Below are 21446 nucleotides of genomic sequence, written 5' to 3'. Positions count from 1 at the left end.
TAAAACAATTTCTGCAATGATACATTTCTCTTCCATTGCCGTGTGAATTCTTCAGATAACCTTGGTTTACAATCATCTGATTGAAGGTGCCTTTTAGATGCAGGGAAGCCACATGCAAGTTGGGAAGCAGTGAAGAGATAGAAGATTGGTTGTGTCTCTCATTTGTAAAAATTAAGGATCCAGAAAAATTAACTCTTCAAACAGGTGAGAGACCAAGAGAATGCAAAGGCATCCCTTGTATGGTAGGGATAGCAGAGAGGTCCCTCTCATGGGGTGAATGGAGAGGATTGTGGGTAGGTCTCAGACAGGGATGATATCCAAGGTGGGAGGTTCAAGAAGGTCCCGTGATAGGAAATTTGCAAAAGGCATCCAAGGAAATTGTACATTTCCCTAGCCTGCAGGCTGTTGGTCACTAAATGGATATCCTATTTTGGCTATTCTTCCATGAATGCATCTGTTGTTGGATTTACAGAGAATTATATGAAAAGAGTTGGGTGATGAAAACACTCTGCAGCATTATTTCAGACAAGGAAAGTAGGATGAACATCATGAACAGCCAGTAGTACTCAAAAAAGCAACACACAGTAATGTGGAAAGCTGTCTTATTTTCTATAAGTGTAATGAGAGGTCCACTTCATTCTGCTTTTTTCACAGCACCAGTGTCACTCTTCATATCACAAAATTAAAACAAAGGCTAATTCACTCTGATGTGAAGTCATTTGATGCAGCAGACCCAGAATCTTGAAAACTTCCAGTTGCACATTCTCTGTAATATGTGCTTTCAAAATCTGTGAGTCCTGAAATACTACAGTAATCTATTAATTTTACTCTGTAAAAATAAGGAAAAACTAAAATATTAATTAAATCCCCAAAGTGTCAATAATTCGTTATTCTATTGTTGTGTCTATTGAATTCAACTCTTCTCAGAAGTGTCTGATTAATACCCTGGAAGGAAACAGGATCAGAATGAAGTTTCTTTTATAGTCTAACTGACCTAATTCCAGCACTTCCTATACATTGCACAATACTTGTTTGCTGAACACAACTCTACGCTTAATTTGATTAAATTTTTTCTAGATTTTTTTAATGGATTACAGAAGACATTTTTAAATATGACTTCACATGCAAATAGTAATCTTCTGGAGCACTAGGCAAGTCAGTGATCTGACAGACAGCTTTAGCATCCTTCAGTTGCCTAGAAATCACATCACATCCCATCATGTAGGATATGGCTTCTGATACCTATTTCACATATTTGCTTGTAGTCCACTTCCATCTGGACTTGTGTTTTCTCTGGGCAGATAGATGGATTGGGTCTGTTTTTTGCTTCATTTTTTTTTTTTTTAACAGATAAAAGACTACCATTTGTATTTGCAAGATCTGAGAAAGCACATTTTATACATTAATTGGCAAATTAACATAATGCAAGGCTGAAAATATAATTCAAAACTCAGCCACAGCTGAACTGCCTTCCTTTTCCACTTTGCTGTATTGCAGAGCAAGTACCACGAAGTGTTAAAAAAACTTAATCTTACCGTTAATAAATACATAGACTGTAGATTCCTTCTTCTTTTTTGCTGGACTTGTTGGGTATTTGCAGCTATAATTTCCAGTATCACTTGCTTGAGTTCTGCTCAAGGTCAGACTGCTGCAGGACTGCTTCCCATTCCTTCCACAGGCATATTTAATTACTTTCAGCCTTTTGCTATCCTTGCTAAGAGTTTCAGGCAAAGACCATGAATGAACCATTTCCCCCCTGCAAACACAGATAAGGAAGCAGAAACAATTATGTTGGGCTGCAGTTATATAGCTCCAGTTCCCAAGCTTTCTTTTTTATTATATCAGGCTATTTATGGGGCTCTCTTTTATCTTGTTTTCCAAAAACAACAACAGAAACAACAAAGAACTATTAAACAATTGCCATTGAAGTTCACTCCCCACCTTTCCCCAAAACATAAGGTTTAATTTTTTTTCTTATTTCAGTTACAAAAAAAGAAAGTGTCAGGTGTATGAAGTCCCTGCCAAATTATTATAATCCAACTCAGTTACCTGCAGGTGAGATTTAAAGTCTGGCCGACTTGAACAACATGCTGTATGCCATTTATACTCAGCTCAGGAACTTTTAGTTTTGATCCTGAACTAGATCCTAGAAAAACAAAGAAAAAAAACCAAAACATTAACAAAGTTGAATAATTCTGCTTCCAGTACACTCACATTTATGCTGTTATACTGGAAAGGAAAAGAAAACTGCCACTCATCACACATACGCTCTTCCTTTGAGCAAAGACCTGTTGCCCTGACTCAGGACACAACCTTCCAGCAACATTACTCAGGAAAGAAAACAGAATTGAAAGCTACCTGTCAATGACTTTGCTGTCAAATTTTTCACTGAAAATATCATGAAGAAACTTGAGGACCTCATGGATCCACATCTAACTGAGGAAGTGTGCCCCCAGCACCACTGGCTGCATTTCCTCAGGAAACTCGGCCATGGCAGCCCCTTCAATGGGAAGGGTAAATTCAGCCACTCCCATGGCAAGAGCCACATACTGACTCCTAAGATACCAAAATCCCACTGAAATAGCTTGCTGCAAAGCTGAAACTGATGTGGAAGGAGTGAAATGCCTTAAGGATCTTCCCTTTCTGACTGAAGGTGACAGCACACTTACTTATGGTCCCTCACCAGCTGTGGGCTTCCTGTCAACAAAGTAGTGTCAAAAGGTAGAGCTTTACAGTAAATTTTGAGAACAAGATCAAGACACCTTCCAGACTATATTTGTTGCATATTTGAGAAAGCAAGTATGTTGTTGTGGCCAGACCATTCTGGCATAGGTGAAACCTTTCGTGTCAGTATAACATGAGCTGGCTTAGGACAGTTGAAAACATCCAGGTGGGCTTTGCAAAGTCTACATGAAGGCATTTTTAAGAAGACCATGAAAAAGCCACATGGTCAGAAAACCAGAAAAATATGAGATCTTCACTCTCAGGAGGTGCTGGCTGGAAAGACATAATGATTTATCTTTGCCCTATAATAGGCTATGGCCACAAAAGCTTTCATGGCAAACTGACAGAAGAACATGCCTTAGGGAAGAAGCACTGCTTGATCCATCCCACTGCCCTTACATTGACAGCAAAATGTTCTAGAAGCTGAGAACACAATGTAAAAATATTCCAAGACAGTTAAAAGTTGAAAACCAGTTGTAGTCTAATCAGGATTCAAGCGTAATTTATAAAGATTTAAGCATTGAGAGAGAGCAACAGCACCTACCCCAAACCACTTTATTCCAAGAGAAAGTATTACCTTGTCAACATATGGGAGAAACCTCATCTCATAGTAAAGGGTAATGCAGATTTTTCTTTTCTAACTCAATAGCTAAGTTTCACCTTAGCTATTTTAAGTCCTACCAAGAAGTCCCTGCCACAGCCAAGTATGAAGAGCTGTATGCACCAAACATGGTAGAAATACATAGCCCCTTTTTTTGGGCTACATATCATCCATCAGGAATGCCTCCCTCTTTTGTTGACTAGAGAAGGAACTTCCAGATGCCAGTTCCTGCTGAGATTGGTGATTAAAATTTGGATGCATAAACACATAAAATTCAATGGCTGTTCCAAATTCAGGAACTTTCTTTTTAGCCCAGGATATCTTACTTAAGATGTGGGTCCAGTAGATTTTGATATATTCTATCATCTGTGCCAATTCAAAACAAGATTTAAAGGGTACACTTGAACACAGATGTAATCAAAATTACAACTCACTTGTACAAGCTGCAAGCAAGGGCATAACAACCTTTCAAAATAAAGAGGTCTTCTGGACTGCACCTCAAATAACACCATAGATTTTAAATATGAGACTATATGTATACACAGACTTCCTCTGTGATTTATCTAGACAATCATATTTCTAACTAGAAATTAATATATTCTGGCAGCTGGTAAGAGGGGAGAAAAATGGTGTAGCAAATCTTTGAAGAAGTAATTGTTATGTGATATGCATTGCAAGCATACATTTCTCATGCCTGCCCTTTAGGAATCTCAACTCTCAAGGGCTGATTCCCCCAAAGAGTGCTCTGTGCTTTTATGGGATAGTCTCCCATAGATGCTTGCAGTCTATGAGTCTTCTCATTCACCATTCTGAAACAATGCCTCTGAGGCTAATCACTGAGAAATTGAGATAAGATGTTACAACAACCTAGGCAGCTTCTTGGAGAGCAACCCAGGCACTCTGGTTGAGAGGGTTTGTCAACATCCTCAGTTAAACAATCTGATAGTTTTGTGAAACTCCCACATTTCCTCATTTCATTTGCATTCCTCTTGTCATCCCAGAATTGAAGGGTCAGACGCTCTCCCAAGAAGGCAGAGTTTATATTCAGCTTTATGAATCTTGGTGTTTACTTCGGGGAAAAGTTGACCCCAACCTTCCCTGGACTGCTCCTTATTTGAGGCCCTGGAAAAGCTGAAAGCATGCAACAGTGTTTACAAGCAGTTCAATATGTATGAAAAACCGTCAGTGATGGTCTGCCAGAGGAAACCATTGGGATCAAAGCCCAGCTGCTAGAGCTGCAACACTCAGCCTAGTTACTAGAGAGCATCATGTAGCTTGCTTCCTATGTAAAACTGGTGGGAAATTGGAAAAATCCATGTGAGTGACAGATGTTGACAGCAAGACAGGAGAGTGAGTCTGCAGTGCCTGGTCATACCTGCAGTGCTGAGGGATTGGCTTTGCTTGGCACTGGCGCTACACCGTGCCCAGGAGCAAAGCCAGTCCTGCAGCACCATGCCCACGCCTGACCCATGCTCAGACCAGCCCCGGGAATGTGGGCTGCTGCTGTTTTCAATGTCTGCCAAAGATGACGAGCAAGAAACCACCATAAATGTTACAAGGTTTTTCTCTTCATAACTTTACAGTGATATAAACAAAGATGTGAAAACCTTAAGATCTAACTTAAATGAAGCATATGAAACAAGTCAACCTGGAAGCCTAAATGTCAGATCTGCCTCAGAGTTACTAAAATCAAAGAAAAAATATAACAAAGCCATCTACATTTTCACTCCATCTTGTAGACAAAAAAGAAACCCAAATGTACTGGACACATACTCAAGCTTTTGCCCTTTTACACATTTTACATATATCTAAAAGACAGCACAGTATTTATAAATATTGTGTGGGGGATCTTAAGGAGTGCTTAGTGTTTGTCTAACTCTGCTCCCATTGACACAACCCAGCATTTCATCATTGATTTCAAGTACATTTTAGACACTTAACTCTAGTAGTTAATTGTATTCACATTCAAGACTTAATGTCAGTGTCTTTGGCAAGAGCTACAAGTCTGGTTATTTATTAATTTATTTAGCTTTTCACTAACAAAAAGCAGAAGTCCTATTTCAAGCCAATGTTGTTGCTTTTACAAGTATGGGCCACAATGCTTTTACCAGCAAGATGCTATGTCTTGAAGAAAAATAGCTTTATTTGACATACTATCTATTCATGGGTCATTAGCTTCCTTACGTTTTTTAAATGCTTCAAAACCAATGCAGAGTACAAATGCAATAGAGTTTGACGTGTTTACCAGGAAAGAAAAAGGAAGGAGAATAGCAGGGAAATTCCTACTGTCAATATTTAGAAGCAGATTATGCCTTCTATGTACCTTCTGTGGGCATTTTACTTGACACTGTCTTTTCTGAAGGGTCATGGCTCAACAGGACACGTTCACTTATCATTGTGCCTGTCACTAAGCGACCATCAGCAGCCTACCCTCACACTGACCTACATTGAGGGGTGCAGCTTCTTTTCATGTGACAACAAGAGAACTAATTAATCCTGATAACTGAGGAATCTCTTCCCATGGGGAAAGGGGTGTTTTTTTGGACGCATTTTATTTGTTATGGAAGGCTTATTAGATGCATGTGAAAGTCAGTCGATGGGGTTCCTTTATTAATGAGCAAATGTTAATTTAGATTGCAAAAGTTAGCCATTCTATGTAAAGTAAGGGGAGGACAATTTTTTTTTATGAAAGAAGAGAATAATCTGTGATTTTTCAAGGAAAAAAAAAAGCTCTCTTCCATTAACTTCTACCCCACAAAAAAGCTGATCCTCTTCCAAATTAAGTAAAGAAAAATATGAATTATCTGATAACCAAAAACCCCTCTGATCACAGGTCATGGTAAAAAAATAAAATAAATGAACATGCATGTATTTTCCCAATATGATATGTGTCCACTTGTATAGACAAATGAGCAACCATGCACACATGATGAACCTTCCACTGATTTCTGCTAAATCTTGGATTCTCTTAAAAATGATAGACTGGCTGAACTCAAAATTGGGTCATCATCTGGGTTATTATTCCCATTACAATTTTCCCAGTTTCTACTTTTAAATTTCTTTTCATACACAGAGAATTTCTGCTACCTTTGACTAAAAAAAGGAAATCCAAAAGCTAGCTTTTATGACTAAATTTAAAAAAATTCAGTATTAGAAGTCATTATAAATTTCCTTGAAGTTAACAGGTTTGATGACTTCTTAACATCTTTTCGATAATTTGGGACTGTGACTGTCCTCCAGCCACTTCTGTTATCCTCAACATGTTGACTAATCTTTTTTTCACCTGCACAATGAGAGGTTGAGGAGAATGATCAGTTTATCTTTGCAACTTCAGTGTGTACAAAGAATCTGACCTTCTGGGTTTCAAGTGCCATCTGTGGGCAATAAAGTTATCCATCATGAAGCAATTGTTTCAGTCACTATTGGACTTGCACATGTTTTACCCCTTGTGAAACATAACTGAGCCTTTGAGGGTTTTACCAGCAAATATAATTTCCTTCTGATTCAAACGTTCATCAAAAATGTACTTTGTAGGGGACACTCCTGCACTGGAAGGAGAGGGCAGGTTATTTCCTAACAGGGTCTCCACCTCTCTGTGCTGTTTAAAACGTCCATCATTCAGTTCAGGTGCAGCCCAAGACTTTACTCTTGCTTTTGAGCATTTCCCTATGAGTCATTGTGCTGAAGGGAATGGGAATGCCAACATGTGTACAACTAATAAGCAACTTCGGACAAAATGCAAAGGAACATGACAGTACCCAGTGGGTTGACATTTCAGTGAAAATGAGCTGACTCTGCCTTGCAGCAGCCCCTTAACCAGAGCATGGCCTCTAGCTAACCTCAAATGGAGTATATGGCTTTACTCCATTTTGTAAGGAAACCTGGAATATCAGTAGTTTTCTTTTTTTCAGAGCTATTCCCAACAAGCTATTGTATTACCATTGCTTTACAAGGCTCTTCAATTAATTCTGTAAGTAAATATAACTATTTTTTTGGTCAAACAGTTCTACCTAACCACAATAATTGCAATTACATCATGATGAACCAATTCACGCTATTAAAAAAGAAAAAGGTATATATAGAGAAGAAAAACTCATGGTCGACTCTTAAGAGCCACTCAAAGTTTCAATTTAGATCTGACTATATGAAGAAGTCTAGACCAATAGGTCCTTCTAGTTTAATCAAGAAGAGAATTTAATCAAGACTCAAACTGAGTCTCTCTTTAGCATTAATACTTGCATTTATAAAGACAGGAGAACTTATAAGAAGAGTTGTCTTAAAACTGGTGAATGGAAAATAAAATTTTGTTCTTCTGTTCAACGTGTAACTGTCTGGCATGGTCCTGCTGCAGGACTAGAGGGAGAAGGGACCACCCTGGCTAATGAAGCTTTCTGCTTCTGTAGGTGCTGGTGGTTAGGAAGAGCTGCTGCTGGAAGGAGACACTCTTCTATCCCCATTGCATCAATAGCTCCCATCTCATCTGTCACCTGGGTTTCTGATGCTCAGGTACAGGCAAAGAAGGCAGCACAGCCTGGTTCCTGCTCCTAGGGGTAAAAGCACCCTCTCCATTGCCTGTACTTAGAAACAGGCTCCAGAAAAGACCTACAGTGCCAAACCATGAGCCACCCTGAGACTCAAAGTTGTATCTCTAGGTCTTTCAGATGACATCTAAGTCCCCATTCTAAAGGAAATCTCACTGTCATCTAATTTCACGGTATTTCTCTGAAGTAAATACAAACTTCACACCTGAAGCCTGCAGAAGAGAAACTAGGGCAGCCTAACTGTGAGAGAGCAAGGAGGTGTGACTTTGTCCCAAGCTGACATTGACAATGGTCCAGATGAGCAAACTCATGATCTGAAGCAGCAAAATGTAACCACTATTTCTACTGAAGCAGAAATCTGCCAATTAAGCATCATGGGGACTTACGAGTGTTAATAGATACAGGTCCCTGGACTCAGAGGTAGTTTTGTGCTTATTTCCTCTTGGTTTCTGTGCAAAGTGAGGCACCATGTGTGCTGGTGCATAGCTAGCAGACAGAAACCCACTCAGGGCAGAAGCAACAGCTCAAGTTCTATCACTCCTTAACAGAGCCATCACTTGCACATATCCCTGTGGTGACTGAAACTTTCCTTTCTTTTGCATTCAAGACCAAGAAAACTATTGCAAGTTATTTACTTAATACGTACACATAGAGGCACAAAAATTACCAGTTCATTGGTTCATCCCTTTCAGGTCCAAAAGAGACATTCCATTCATCTAGTCTGATGTTTTGCAACACATCCAAGTGATTTCTGGATCAAAGGTTTATGTTTCATCAATATCAACTATAATGTAAGAATTTAAAGTATAATTAGGACATGACAGTCAGCCAAAAAAAAAAAAATAGGTTAGGCAAAGCTGGGATGCTTTATAATACACACCATAGTAGAGTCTGAATAGCATAAGGTTGGTAACAGTAGATTAAATGATCTCTGGGCAGACTAAAAGCCTTGACCATGACTCCATGATGTGGAACTAAAATCAGTCAGTAAGGAAAATGGATGTACAACTGCCCAAAACAGACCTGCATAGGCATAGAAAGGTATTTGAACAAGTGTGTCCCTTCCTTTTTAGTTCTAGATCTCAGAGCAAGTTATAATTTATTTGTTCTCTATGCATTTGCTGTTCCTAGATGACTATAAAAACTGCTGTAAGACTAAATGTTATAGAGCCAAAGCAAAACATCCAGTTGCTAAAAATAATGCAATAGTTCTGTTCTTCATTTACACTTGTGAGCAGTACACACTGTCATGCCAATATGGTCAGTAGCTGCAAATGTAAACAAGCATCTATTTCCCCAATAACTGCCAAGTGTTTTGTCAACACTTGCCCTAGTTAAGTCAGGTTGGTTTTATAGACATTTGTGGTGAAAACTTTATAACAAAGAGCAGGGAGGGATTGTTCATTTAAAAAATATAGATGTAGAAATTAAACAAACTGAAACCTCAGCCGGTTATTTGACATAAATCTCATTCCAGTTACTACCAATTGAAATTATTGACATTTCCCATCATATCTGGGCAACCAAGACCGTGCAGTTGCATGTTTTGTGCCCCACAAGACCCACTTGAAGGCTCTTGCTTCACCAGCTAATCACAAGTTTGTGCCTTGTTTGCCCACCAAAGTAAATTCACCAAGTAACTTCCATGCATAAGTATAGGCACTTTATATAATACCAATGAAAAATTAATTTCAATATTTAGCAGACAAAGACCTGAGAGAAAAATAATTTTAGTTTCCTGTTGCGTCCATAAAGTTTAACTATCTCTAGAAATATAGATCTGCAATGAGCATCTTGGCCAATATCTAGCGTAACGAAAGCGCTAATTTCATTAACTATATAAGGAGGACATATTTACCGAGAAGAAATAAAATCAGCCGCAAGTGCAAACTTTTTCTTTCCCACTGAGGACATGGAATTGAAAATGGATATCCAAATGCACAGTCGGACACATCCATTATGAACACTTGTGGGACCACTTTGGTAAACCACACCCAGAAGGCAAAAGACAACATAAATGTGATGTGCATTGAGACAAGAAGAAAAATACCACAGTTGTGTCCTCTTTAGTCTAGTCTTCACTCCAACGGAGTAAATGCCCAGCTTAAAAACAAAACAGGTTGGCTGAGGCTGGTAACACCAGAGCTAGCCTATAGCAACACTTTCACAGCCACATTCGACACAAATCCAGGTGGCTGTCATAGCCCTCCCCACCTTGGTGTGCCTGTCCTGGCCCCTGCATGGGGATCCTGCTCAGGCCATTCAGATGAGAAGTGGTTGTGACTCTATCATCTGCCCAGCCAAAGGGATGCCATGAGATCAGCCAGTGGCACTCACCCAGGAGTGCCGTTTTGTGCCTCCACACACAATTCAGCCTGTGCTGCTCACACAGCTCAGAGACCCCCATCCAGACTATGCCTGTAAGTCACCAGATCAACCTCCTGACATGTGCCAGCAACCATGGTGCCTCTGCTCTAATTCTACCATGACAGATCCCAGCACATAATGAGCAGTTCAATATTCGTCAGAAAAGTTTATCCCATTAATAAGTGAACAGGAAAGTATTGATATGATATAAAGAGAAAGCAAGTACACCAAAACTGACACAAAACCAATTTAGAATTCCTAGGCATTTAGAGTAAAGATTTAGATTTTCTTGGCCAAACTAAATCTCTTTACCAGTGTGACACTTAAAATTTGTAACAGATTACCTGGCAGGACACGTGAAGCAATATAATAGGACTGAATTGGAAGACTTTCATAAAGACTGGCAAACTGCCTACCTGCCAGTAATCTACCTGCTCAGCCAGCAACACAGGCCTGTCAAATTCATCTGGGGCTGTAGTAATCACTAAGCTGTAAGCACAGAAACAAATTAGGAACTGTGTAAAAGAAAATATAAAGCAAAGTTGGAGGAGTTACACTTTGCTGAAGGCTGCTGGTTATTATTTCCATTGTTACAGCTGAACTGTCCTGTAGTGCTCCAAGACAAAAAGAAAAGTCAGGAACCAACTTTCCATCCACCCCACTTAAACCTATAAAGCAGAGCTATAAGTAAAACCCCTGGGTTTAAAACAAGAGCAAGTAAATAATGCAGCACAACAATTTAAAATAGAGAGGCGAGAAGAACTGGAACAGTCTGCACAGAGGAGTCCCTTGCAATGGCTTAGGGGCAAAACCCACTTTGCTGTTAAATGACATCTAAAGCACCCGGTCTACGGAGGTAGATGCAGATGCAGAAATCTTCTGGCAAGATTGCTTATGGCTCAATTACATCGGGAAATGACAATTACTCATGCTTATAAAATAGATAAGGATTATCATCAATTGCAGCACTGCATGAGACAAAGAAAGGTGCCCCAAACTCTTGCAGCACAACAGAACAAAAAAGTTCTGTCTTATATAGTTTAATGTGATTTATTTCCACTATATAATATCCACTTGCATAAACATAGACAACACTAAATTTTACTTTCCTTGACCCTCAATCCCATGGTTTCTTACGAAATACTATTCAATTTTAGATCATACTACCAAACAAAAAAAAAATCCCCTCTTAAGAATTTTTATCAGACAACTGCTTCCTGCAAGGTTTCATGAACCTTTCCTGAAGATGAGATGCTAGACACCACTAAAGACATGAAACTAAAAAAGCCCTTTCTGATCCAGGATGGCAACTCTCACGCTTCTGTTAACATTCATCTATGGTGATCCTGATCAGAGGTTTTTCCATAGAGGAATGACAATGGGAACAAAAGGGGTGAATTCCTTCATTCTGTGTCAAGGAAGAATCCCACAGGAAGGACGCTTAAGTGAGCTATGTGAAATTGTGAAATTCCTCTCATGAAACGCCCTCAAACTCATCCCTTTTCGCACCCCACGCACTAAGCAGGGGGTCTGTTCCCAGAGCACAGGCCTCCTGGGAGAACATCTGAGGAGCAGAGACATCTGCTCACAGGTCCCTGGCTCTCAAGAACCACTGTGCCCTGCCTGCTTCACCCACTTCCAGCCACGGAGCAGGAATAATGGCACCACACTGCCACAGCATCTTCAACACACTGAAATCCTAGAAGCAACTGTCCTCTAACCCCTTGCCCATCCTTCAGCTGCTCCAACAGCAAAGAGAACCTTGTCTCAAGGCCATAACTCCAAAAGAGGGAATACAATTTAAAAAGAAGTTGTATTGCTCAAGTACTTAGTACCACATACCAGTGCCTGCTGGAAAAGCAGACCTACAACTCAGAAAAGTCATGCCAGGAGAAGTCGGTGTCAACCACATCTCACTGAATTATGCTCTAAATATGTTACAGGGATGACTTAACATTGTGGATATGGATTTCAGTAATGAAAAATCAACTGTGATTTGAGGGGAAAACAACAGAGAGAGTAAAACTAGCTCACCATGAACATGAGCCTTTTGCTTCAGCATTAACACAAGACAAACCAAAGTCTGAGAAAGATGATTAATGAATCTATTAACTGTTGCACAAACATCTGTAATGGTCTTGAAAACACTGGTGCACCACTAGCTAAATTATCCTCCTCTTCATCTTTAGTCTGGTACATCTCCACTCACTGTGCCTCACAAAAAACACCCCAAATGCAAGCATGTCTTAATGCAGAAGAAACAGTCATCCACATTCCCTGTCCAAATTTCTCCATACATCTCAATGGCTCAAGTTTCAGACAAAAGTACCTCTGAAATTTGTAGGGCAAAATCTCTTTGCCCTTGTTGTTGGTTTCTCAATCTGTTAGCATTTTGCTTAGTTCCATCACGAGCTCATTCTGCTGGTCACAAAGGCACGATATTATGCTATGCCTGGCTCTGGAGAGAGCACTAATGACTGCATTTTCACTTTCCAACTCCTGCTTGCAGCACAGTTCTTTCTTTTAAGCTTTCTTCTAAGTTCTTTCTTTTAATTGGGATTTATGATCTCCAACCATAGGAGAATTAAATTGAACTTCTGCATCTCAGTAAGAGAAAACTGTGTGGGCACCTCCCAGACAATCACTGGACCAATTTTAGGAAAAACAGTTCCCCATGATGCATCAAGAAGTCAGACCATTTCCAGCTGAGAATGCTTGGGAAAGGTTGCTTCCCAGTTGCAGGAATATATGCAGTGAGGATGCATCATAAGGGCAAAGAGAGAAGAGATGGTTCTGTCTGTGGGTAGAATTGATCCACAAATATGCACAGAAATGTTTCTCTACACTCTCACAAATATTGATAAAGGGAAAAAAAAAAAAAAAGAGACTACTGAGGGCAGGGATGAGATCTAAAGATGAAGCATGTTGTTGGAGAGAGCAGTTTGCTCCTTGAAGGTCTCACACCAACAGGAGAGACTTGTCTCCAAGAGCAGAGGTGATTGTGATTGGGTATTTCATGCAAAACCTACTCTTGCAGCAGTCTTGCTTCCCATTCCCTCTAGGCCTGCAGCAGGAAGTCTCAAACCTGACTCTGGGCGATTCAAAGGAACAATTTTGCTGCTAAAGTCCCACCACAGCCCCTCTGCACACAGACTTCTTAAACACTGAACCTTAACCCTCATCTGCTTCTGCTGAGATTCTTCTTTTCCCAGTCTCAGTCAGACATGAAAACTAGCAAGCTGATAAAGAGTGTGCTGGGAGTTTCCAAACCACATTAAAGTGTAAGGACTTATCAACTGTCCTGCAAATCTGGACAATTTCCTTTTGTCCTAGGCACCCACACAGTGTGAAAGGCTACTGGTTTCAGCCTTTGAAGCATCTGACAAAAAATAGATATCTTGTTTGTTATTTTTTGGATGTAAAAAAATCCCAAACACCACCAAAAAACCTCTCAAACCTCCTCAAAGGCAAAGTTTTAGGGTTCTAAATATATTGGGTGCTTCTGGATATGAGGATCTTTACTACAGCACATGCCAAGCCCTGATTTCATCCAACACAAAGTGTAATCTAGAAGATGCTACCCATCCTAAAGGAGTTGCACCAGATTTACACCAGCTGTAAGATAGTTAAATCTAGCTTTGTGTGGAGCTTTTTTTCTTTAACTATGTCAGAAAGTTTGATGCTTTAACCCCATACACACCATACATTTTTTTTAAAAATCTCTGTTATATTGCAGTCCCTAACTCTTTTCCTTTATGTGAATATAGTTCAGAATTTTTTAGGGACCCCTGTTCCTATGAAGAAGAAGTGGGAAAGACAGTTTTTCTCAACTTTGTTAATAACTCCAGCCCTTATCCCAAATTGGACCATTCCATCTGTGTTTGCTTCAGCAAGCATTCAAATCAAATTGAAATCTTAATATATGAACTTCCATCTGAACAGCACTTTCAGAGAAGTCAGGGTTAGTCATTGCAAGAAATTAACCTCAGCACTGATTAGACTTGACCTGGAATTTCTTCCTTCACTTTTTCCTTCTGGCCATGAAGTTGAAAAGTTGGAGATTTTGATGTTCTAGTTGCAACTGAAATAACAGAGATCATATAGCACTGTTCACAGATAAGACTGTAGTAGAGTCTACCATCTTCTAACTGCAAATTGTGAGGTTCCACTTGTGTGTGGAAAGCCAGACATACAGCCAAGCCATCAGTTTATGTTTCTGGAAACATGGTGCATAAGCCTTGATCCAGGCTGCAGAGGCTGATGTTTCCAGGGTTTAAATACAGTTCTTCACAATCCCAAATGCTAGTGATTAAAATAATAGCAATACTATAGTATTAATTATAATTATGGTAATAAAGTTGAGGACTGGGAGATTGAACTGAATACAGCAACCACATATTCATGTTGACTGTTATGTGTATAATAATTAGCAAGCATATGCAATACATTTTGTGGAATAAATAATTATAAGATATAAAGAAAACATATATGAATTCTATGCAAAACTGAGAAAAAAAGTATTGTTCTTTCCCAAGTTAACAAAATATGTGTGTGCACAAGAGAGCTGAAGTGCCCAACACTCACATGTCAAATTAATTTAATTTCCTTAATCTCATTTTTCAAATGGGTACTCTCAAAGCTTGTAGGCTGCATGTTGCTTTGGGTAATTTTAAATTATTAAGTAGACTTATACGAGCTGAAAGACCTCCTTCTGTCTCCTCCTTGTGGAGGTCTTTTTAGGTTCTTTCTGAACCACTGACTATTTCTGAGACTCTCCCCTAGAACCTGTCAGTAAATGGAAGCTCAGCAGGCACCTGCAGAGATTGAATTACAAGAGGGGACCAATGATTAATTGAATTGCATCAAAAGCACTGGAAATGGAAAGTGCTGGGCAGCCTGAGTAAGAAATGTAAGTAAATAAGCAGTGAAGGAGGGTGAAATGGGAGGAAAAGCACAGAGATGTATGGTACAAGACATCCCCCCACTTCAACAACAACTTTCAAACTCTCCATGTAAATGCAACTATGGAGAGTTCTGCCAGAAGAAGCATGATCAACCTACTTGAGATGTCCAAACAAAGCTGAGCAAGAATGCTTTTCTAGAAAGCAAACAAAAAACCCAAGAAAACCAATGAGTCTGAAAACATTTAAATTCTGATTTGAGCACAATCTCTTGTACATGGGGAAGATATGAACTTCCAGCAAAATGGTTGTAAAGGCACCCAGACAAACTAGAGAATAAACTTTCCAACACCTACAGCACCTGAGCCAGCCATTGGGATGTTTGTCCCTAGTACCCAGAGCCCCTGGCTGTCCCCTAAGCAAGCCAAGGTTTTCCCACTGGGATTGGTCTAGGGTGCACATGAACAGGAAAGTGAAGCAGGGTCTCTCTCACCACCCCTGGCTCAGAGGGTCCACCCTCTCTCTGGGCAGTGGGCTTGCCATGATCTGCACAATGGAAAACCTTTCCGACAGGAAGGAGGAAGCCAGTCCCCTAGCGGAGCTGGTCACTGCAGGAGCCCATGCAGGAGCAGGACGCCAAAGTTCGGACTCAAGCTGTGAAGGAAGCCTGGCAATGATCTGAATACACATTTCCTGTATCCAGGGTGGGTGTCCCATGCCTGTGCCTATTTCATCTTGGGCATGAGAACCTCCTAGGCAGAGACAAATAATGTGGGGAAATTAGCACTTTCCTGGGGAAAAGAAAAAGGAAAAGGAATGTAGAACACCTATATATCTGTATCAAAGCTGATGAATCAGCACTTCCCGAGCAGGAAAACGTCTTGCCGGAGCGGCCAGCTCTCCTCCCGGGCAGCCTCAGGCAGCGGGACGGCTCCCGTGGGCTCAGCGGCGCGGAGCACACCGAGCCCCGGCCACTCGCGAGGGACCGCGTGGCCGTTGACCGCAGGAACGCTGGCCTCGACGGCTGGCCCGCGGGGAGCTCGGCTTTTCGCTTCCCCACCCGGGGTTTGTGCTCGCTCCCCGCCGGCCCTTTCTGCCGAGCGCCGTCCCCGCGGGAGCGGCCGCGGCCGTGCGCGCTGCCCCGGGCGGCACACGCGGAGCCCGTGCGCGGACAGGCTGCGGGAGCGCCCATCGCCCCTCTCCGCGGGACATCCCCGCAGGTCACCGGCCCTGCCGAGCCACGAGCCCACACGGGACCGGCCTTTGCCCGGCCACCACGCACCCCTGCTCTCAGGTGACCAGCCACACAATGCTGGGACGCACTGCCCACCGCGGCGCTCCGGCCCACGGAGACTGGCTCTTGGCTCAAAGTAAAATAAAACTCAGTTAAGAATACCAAATCTGCAATGATCCATCCCCATCAATGCGGGATGCAGGCACCGGAGAGCGGCTCCACCCCACTCTCCAGTAAGACCCGGCAGCCAGCCCCGCACGGAGCGCCACCGGTGCTCCGCCGACCTGCTCAGGCGGGAGGCAGCAGGACCTCGATTTTTGAGCAGAAAAGATACAGCTTTTCCGCTTCACGGGCAGAACTGGGACTCTTGAAAACAAAATGCGGAGAAAAGAAGGGTGCCCTGGAACCAAGACATGCTCTCGTTCCGTGATGCACCGGTTCGGACAACTCCCAGTGATGTACGGCGGTGCCCCGTGCCCGGGAGAGGCTGGCCTCCACCGCCACCACTGCCTTGCGGGAGGAGAAGCACCACGGCTCCGCACCGCCGGACCGTCCGGGGAGCTGCTCCCCGGGCACGTCGATGGGGATCCGGAGCATAACGACAGCTCGGGGATGCGGCGCTTCTCCGCTCCCTGGAAAGCAGGGATCACTTCCCCGGCCCTGCTCAGAGGAGAATGGCGAAGGAGAGGCAGGTGGCCACCGGTTCCAGCCGACAAGCGGGGTGTGGCGGGACCGGTCAGGGGCGCGGGAGGCGCAGCCGACGAGGCTCATCACTGGGGGCCCGTCGCGGAGAGCTCGGCGCAGAACGGGGTCTGACTGGGGCAGCGCGTACCAGCGGTGCCTTACCTGCGAGCAGGAGGGCGGCTCCCAGCAGCACGGTCCCTGAGAGCAGCTGGCGGGGCATGGTCCTGCCTGCGGGAACGCAGGGCTTTTTCCCTGCCGACGGCAGCGAGGCAGGGGCAGAGGCGCCGGCTGGGCTCCGATGGGCTCTCCTCGGTCACGGACGCTTCCCGCGGTGAAGGAGATAGCGGCAAACCGAGGCGCGGAATCCGCATCCAGCAGCCCCCGAGTCCTGCCCGCCCGCCCCGGCCCGGCCCGACCTGCGGAAACGGAGTATCCGCTGCGGGCCGCCCTGCCAGCTTCACCTCCCGCGGGCATCAGATACCCGCCAGCCCCAGCATCGCTGATTTATAACTTCTCCACCCCTCGCCGCGCACCCCTCCGCCCCCCCCGCCCACATCCTCCGCCGGGAGCACGCCCTCGCCGGGACGCGTCCCCCGCCCGCTCGCCCGCCCGCCCGTCGGCGGGCACGGTGTCGCTGCCCCGCGGGTCTCCCAGTCCCGGACACCCCCGGCCCTCAGGGAGCCCGGCCGTGCCGTCCCTCCGGAGCCCGGCTCTGGGCTGCTTCCAGCCGCCGCAGCCGCAGCGCTGCCGGGGCGGGCAGCGGGACTCGATGCTCGCACGTCGCCGGGCTCCTCTAGGCAGGGCGTGAAGCGGACTTGGGATTCCTGGATGAAATGCTGAGCGGTGGGGTCTCGGTGTTGCGGAGACCCTCTCCTGCTCCGCAGGAAAACTTCGACAGCGCCACGTCCCGCCACCGGCTGCCGAGCCGGGCGCCAGGTCGGGCGGGGGCCATTTACAGCCTCTCCCCGGCTGCCCGGAGCGATGCTCGGAGTGCCCAAAGCGCTGCCCGTGCCCCAGGGGCCCGAGACTCCACTCCCCACCTTCCTTGGGAAGAAGGAGCCGTGGGGCAGATCGCTCTGTGCGGGGCCTGACCCAGACCACCACGGGTCCCCAGCCAGCAGCACTGAGAGCGCTCAGAGCAGGGAAGCCAGGAAGGGGCAGCACTGGCTAAGGATGCTTAGGAAGTCTGCCCTTCCAGCTCCCCTGCTGGCCTTCACTGAGTCTATAACATCCAGGGCAGTGCTGGAAATATATTTCTTCCCCCACCCATGCACATACCATGTTTCCCATACATGTTTTATTTTGTGAAAGATCAGCAGGGAGCCCACAACAGCAAAATTCAAGGCCTGTGTTTCCACTTTTCCCCTGTTTAGCCAGAAGAAAGGCTGTTGCATGAGCCAGGTCTTCAGTTTGACCCACTGTGGCCCTTTCTATATTTTTATACTATGAAATAAGTCACAAGAATGTGTTGGGGCAGGTAAATGTGATCATCCCCTTCTTACAGAGAAGGAAACGGAGGCGCATAGAGAGGTTAGGCAGCTAGTCCAAGGTCATAGGAAGCTGGTGACAGGAGACACAAATAGAACTCAGACCTCCCATGTCCCCCAGACCATCCTGTGCAAGAAAAAAAAAAATAAGTTGATGTTGTTTTTAACTTGAGAAGTGCTTAACTTTAAAGTTTAAAGTCTGTGAGAATATTTCCTGCACGCGTCTGTTCAACTCCTATTCATAAATTACGCCCTAAGCTACAAATTTTAGTCTGTATTTTCCAATCTTCCTGCCCCCAGCTGAGACCTTGAAAATAAAATAGCTATGGATACCTTCCCCTCAGCTGCTCACACCATGGGGGGAAGAACCCAGAGGTTTCTTTCCCGAAGAGGATGACTCACACAAAGTCACCTCCTCCACTGGAGAGGATAGCAGCTGGGAAAACAGTCAGCCAGGGAGGACAGGCCAACAAGAACTAGGACACGAGCATCCTGACAGCTTAGACCCCCTAGGATCAAGGACTCCCCTGTGGAAGGACCTCAGCGAACAGTTTGTGCCTGCCTTTGGCCAGCCTAGTGCTGAGTATGTGCTGAGTCTGAGATGATGTGAACCCAATCACAGGCGCAACAGCCATGCCACACCAGTTCCTCCCCATCTTCTTCACACCTCCTACATCACAGCTGCATTCAGTCATGGCCCTCCAAAGACTACATTTCTTTGGCAAACCATAGTTTCTTCCTTCTCCAACAGATGTCATCAGCTCGTGATCCACTCAAGTGACCAAGGAGGCCAAACCCGAAGATCTGCTCCTAATCTCTTTTCACTCTTTTATATGTTAAGGTCAGGGAGAGATGAGATGTGGACTTTGTAGAATAGAAAGATCCAAGCAGATAGATACAAGGAAGAAAGAAGAAGCAGATATTCCCATAAAGCAGAAGGAAGGTATAGTAGGAAACTTGTGCCTGGAACTGAACAGTCTAAACACATAAATTGGAACATCTGGACAGATGGAAAATGCATATGTGAAGGGGAGGGCCACATGGAATGTACTTGACTATTTTGTGTGTGTGTGTGTGTGTGTGTGTGTACTACTACCATACAATTTGCAACACCCAGTAGGATGCAAACTACCTTTGAAGAGTAGTTTAGATGCTGTGGCTGGACAAACACTAAGGAGACAGCCATAGATCTGTCCCAGGCATAAGTCTATCCTGCAGGCAATATGATCTCTTCATACCAGAATCTTAGGCCTTAGTTAGATCCTAAGTAGTGGGTGGCATATGTGAGGCCAAATTTATCATTGGCATTCAACCATTACTTACTGAGGCAAACAGCTCTGGTGCAAGCACATCTCACAGCAGAGCAGGGGGTTGTGGAGAATAGGGTGAATTTCTAGAATGAGGGAAAACCCAGGAGAGGCTTACATGGAACCGGCAGCTTGCACAAGAGAGGCTGACTCAACATAGGACAGAGCCAGGAGCCCCCTGGGGAGCATGAGCATGAATCTGGAGACATCCCACTCAGCTGGAAGCTGACTAATGTCCTAGGCTGCAAGGAGGGCAAGAAGGATGACCTTGATAACTGCAGGTCTGTCAGGTCCTGCTGGAGAGCAGCACCATAGAAAATGTCAGTGGCAAGCTGAATATAAGTCTGCAGTGTGACTCATATTAGAGACTCGTACCAGTGAGTCCTGGTAGCCAGGAGGTCAAATATACCCTGGGAGGGTGTCAGGCACAGCATCACCAGCCAGCCAAGGAAGGGGATTGTCCCACTCTGATCTGCACTGATGGGCCTCACCTCAAGTGCTGTGGGCAGTTTTGGGTGACACAATGTAAGAAGGACATCAAACTATTACTGTATGTCCAAGGGAATGGGACCAAGATTGTAAATGTACTCAAGAGCAAGACTTAAGAGGAGGAGCTCAAGTGACTTGTTTGTACAGCCTAGGGAAGGAGAGAGGGTGGGGAGGACTTCATAGTGGTAGTGCTCTACAGCTTCCTTACAAGGTGAAGAGGAGGGGCAGGAGCTTTTATCTTCTTGCTGGTGACCAATAGTAGGCCCCATGGGAACACCACAAAGCTGTGTCAGGGGAGGTTTAGGTTGCATATTAGGAAAAGATTATTCACCCAGAGTGTGACAGGACACTGAAACAGCTTCCCCACCACACCAAGCCTGTCAGAGTTCAAGTGTTTGGACAATGTTCACAGGCATATGGTGTGATTCTTGGGATGTTCTGTGCAGGGCCAGGAGTTAGACTTGATGATTCTTGTGGGTCCCTTCCAACTCGGAATATTCTATGATTTTATGTTTTTATGAATAATGGATACATAACAGTTGCTATGTTCCCTTCAGCTCTGAAATGTGGGAATTTTCATTTTTCTAACATTTGTTAAAAATACTATTACTAAATACTAGGAAGGAAATCAGCCAAATCTAGCAGCTGAGAGTAAGCCCTCTGAAATATATCAGGCAAACATTTTGCAAGACTGATCATCTGCTCAATCTCCAGCACTACAGAAGCTGAAAAAGAGAGAGGAGAAACAGCCTTCACAGTAGAGAACATTTGTTTTCAGTGTTCACTTGCAGCCCAGAAGTACTTAGTATTGTTGAATTTTACTCTGCAGGAAGATCAGAGTAGAGATTTTTCTTGAACAACCCCCACATCTGACACTAAAATCATCAAGCTGTCAGGCAGCAAAAGCACCAACCCATTTGCATCCTTTGCCTATCCCTGGCCAGCAAGATTCACTGGAACAACATAGAAAATGAGCAATAGGAAATCTAATTGAGGAGGTAATCAAGGCTCTCAGACCTTAGATCCATGTTGAGCAGCAGACTACCATGACAAAGGAACAGAGACATCATCCTGAGCATATTGGACTTTTCATGGCTGAATACTCAGCCAG

General features: G+C 43.9%; 1 protein-coding gene across 1 annotated transcript in view; it reads right to left on the bottom strand.

Moving 5' to 3' along the window:
- FLT1 (fms related receptor tyrosine kinase 1) overlaps nucleotides 1-17563 on the bottom strand; it is a 107882-nt gene extending 90319 nt beyond the window's left edge. Inside the window, exons 1-3 of the mRNA XM_002192895.7 lie at nucleotides 17215-17563; nucleotides 2050-2146; nucleotides 1536-1756 (exon numbers count right to left, since the gene is read on the bottom strand). Of these exons, the coding sequence (XP_002192931.6) occupies nucleotides 1536-1756; nucleotides 2050-2146; nucleotides 17215-17272 (376 nt within the window). The 5' untranslated portion in view covers nucleotides 17273-17563. The remainder of the gene's footprint in view (nucleotides 1-1535; nucleotides 1757-2049; nucleotides 2147-17214) is intronic.
- Nucleotides 17564-21446: the final 3883 nt, after the last annotated feature.

Source organism: Taeniopygia guttata, chromosome 1, assembly GCF_048771995.1.
Source record: "Taeniopygia guttata chromosome 1, bTaeGut7.mat, whole genome shotgun sequence".
Lineage (NCBI taxonomy): Eukaryota > Metazoa > Chordata > Aves > Passeriformes > Estrildidae > Taeniopygia > Taeniopygia guttata.
The sequence above is the reverse complement of the archived record's forward strand: the minus strand, read 5'-3'. Positions and strand labels throughout refer to the sequence as shown.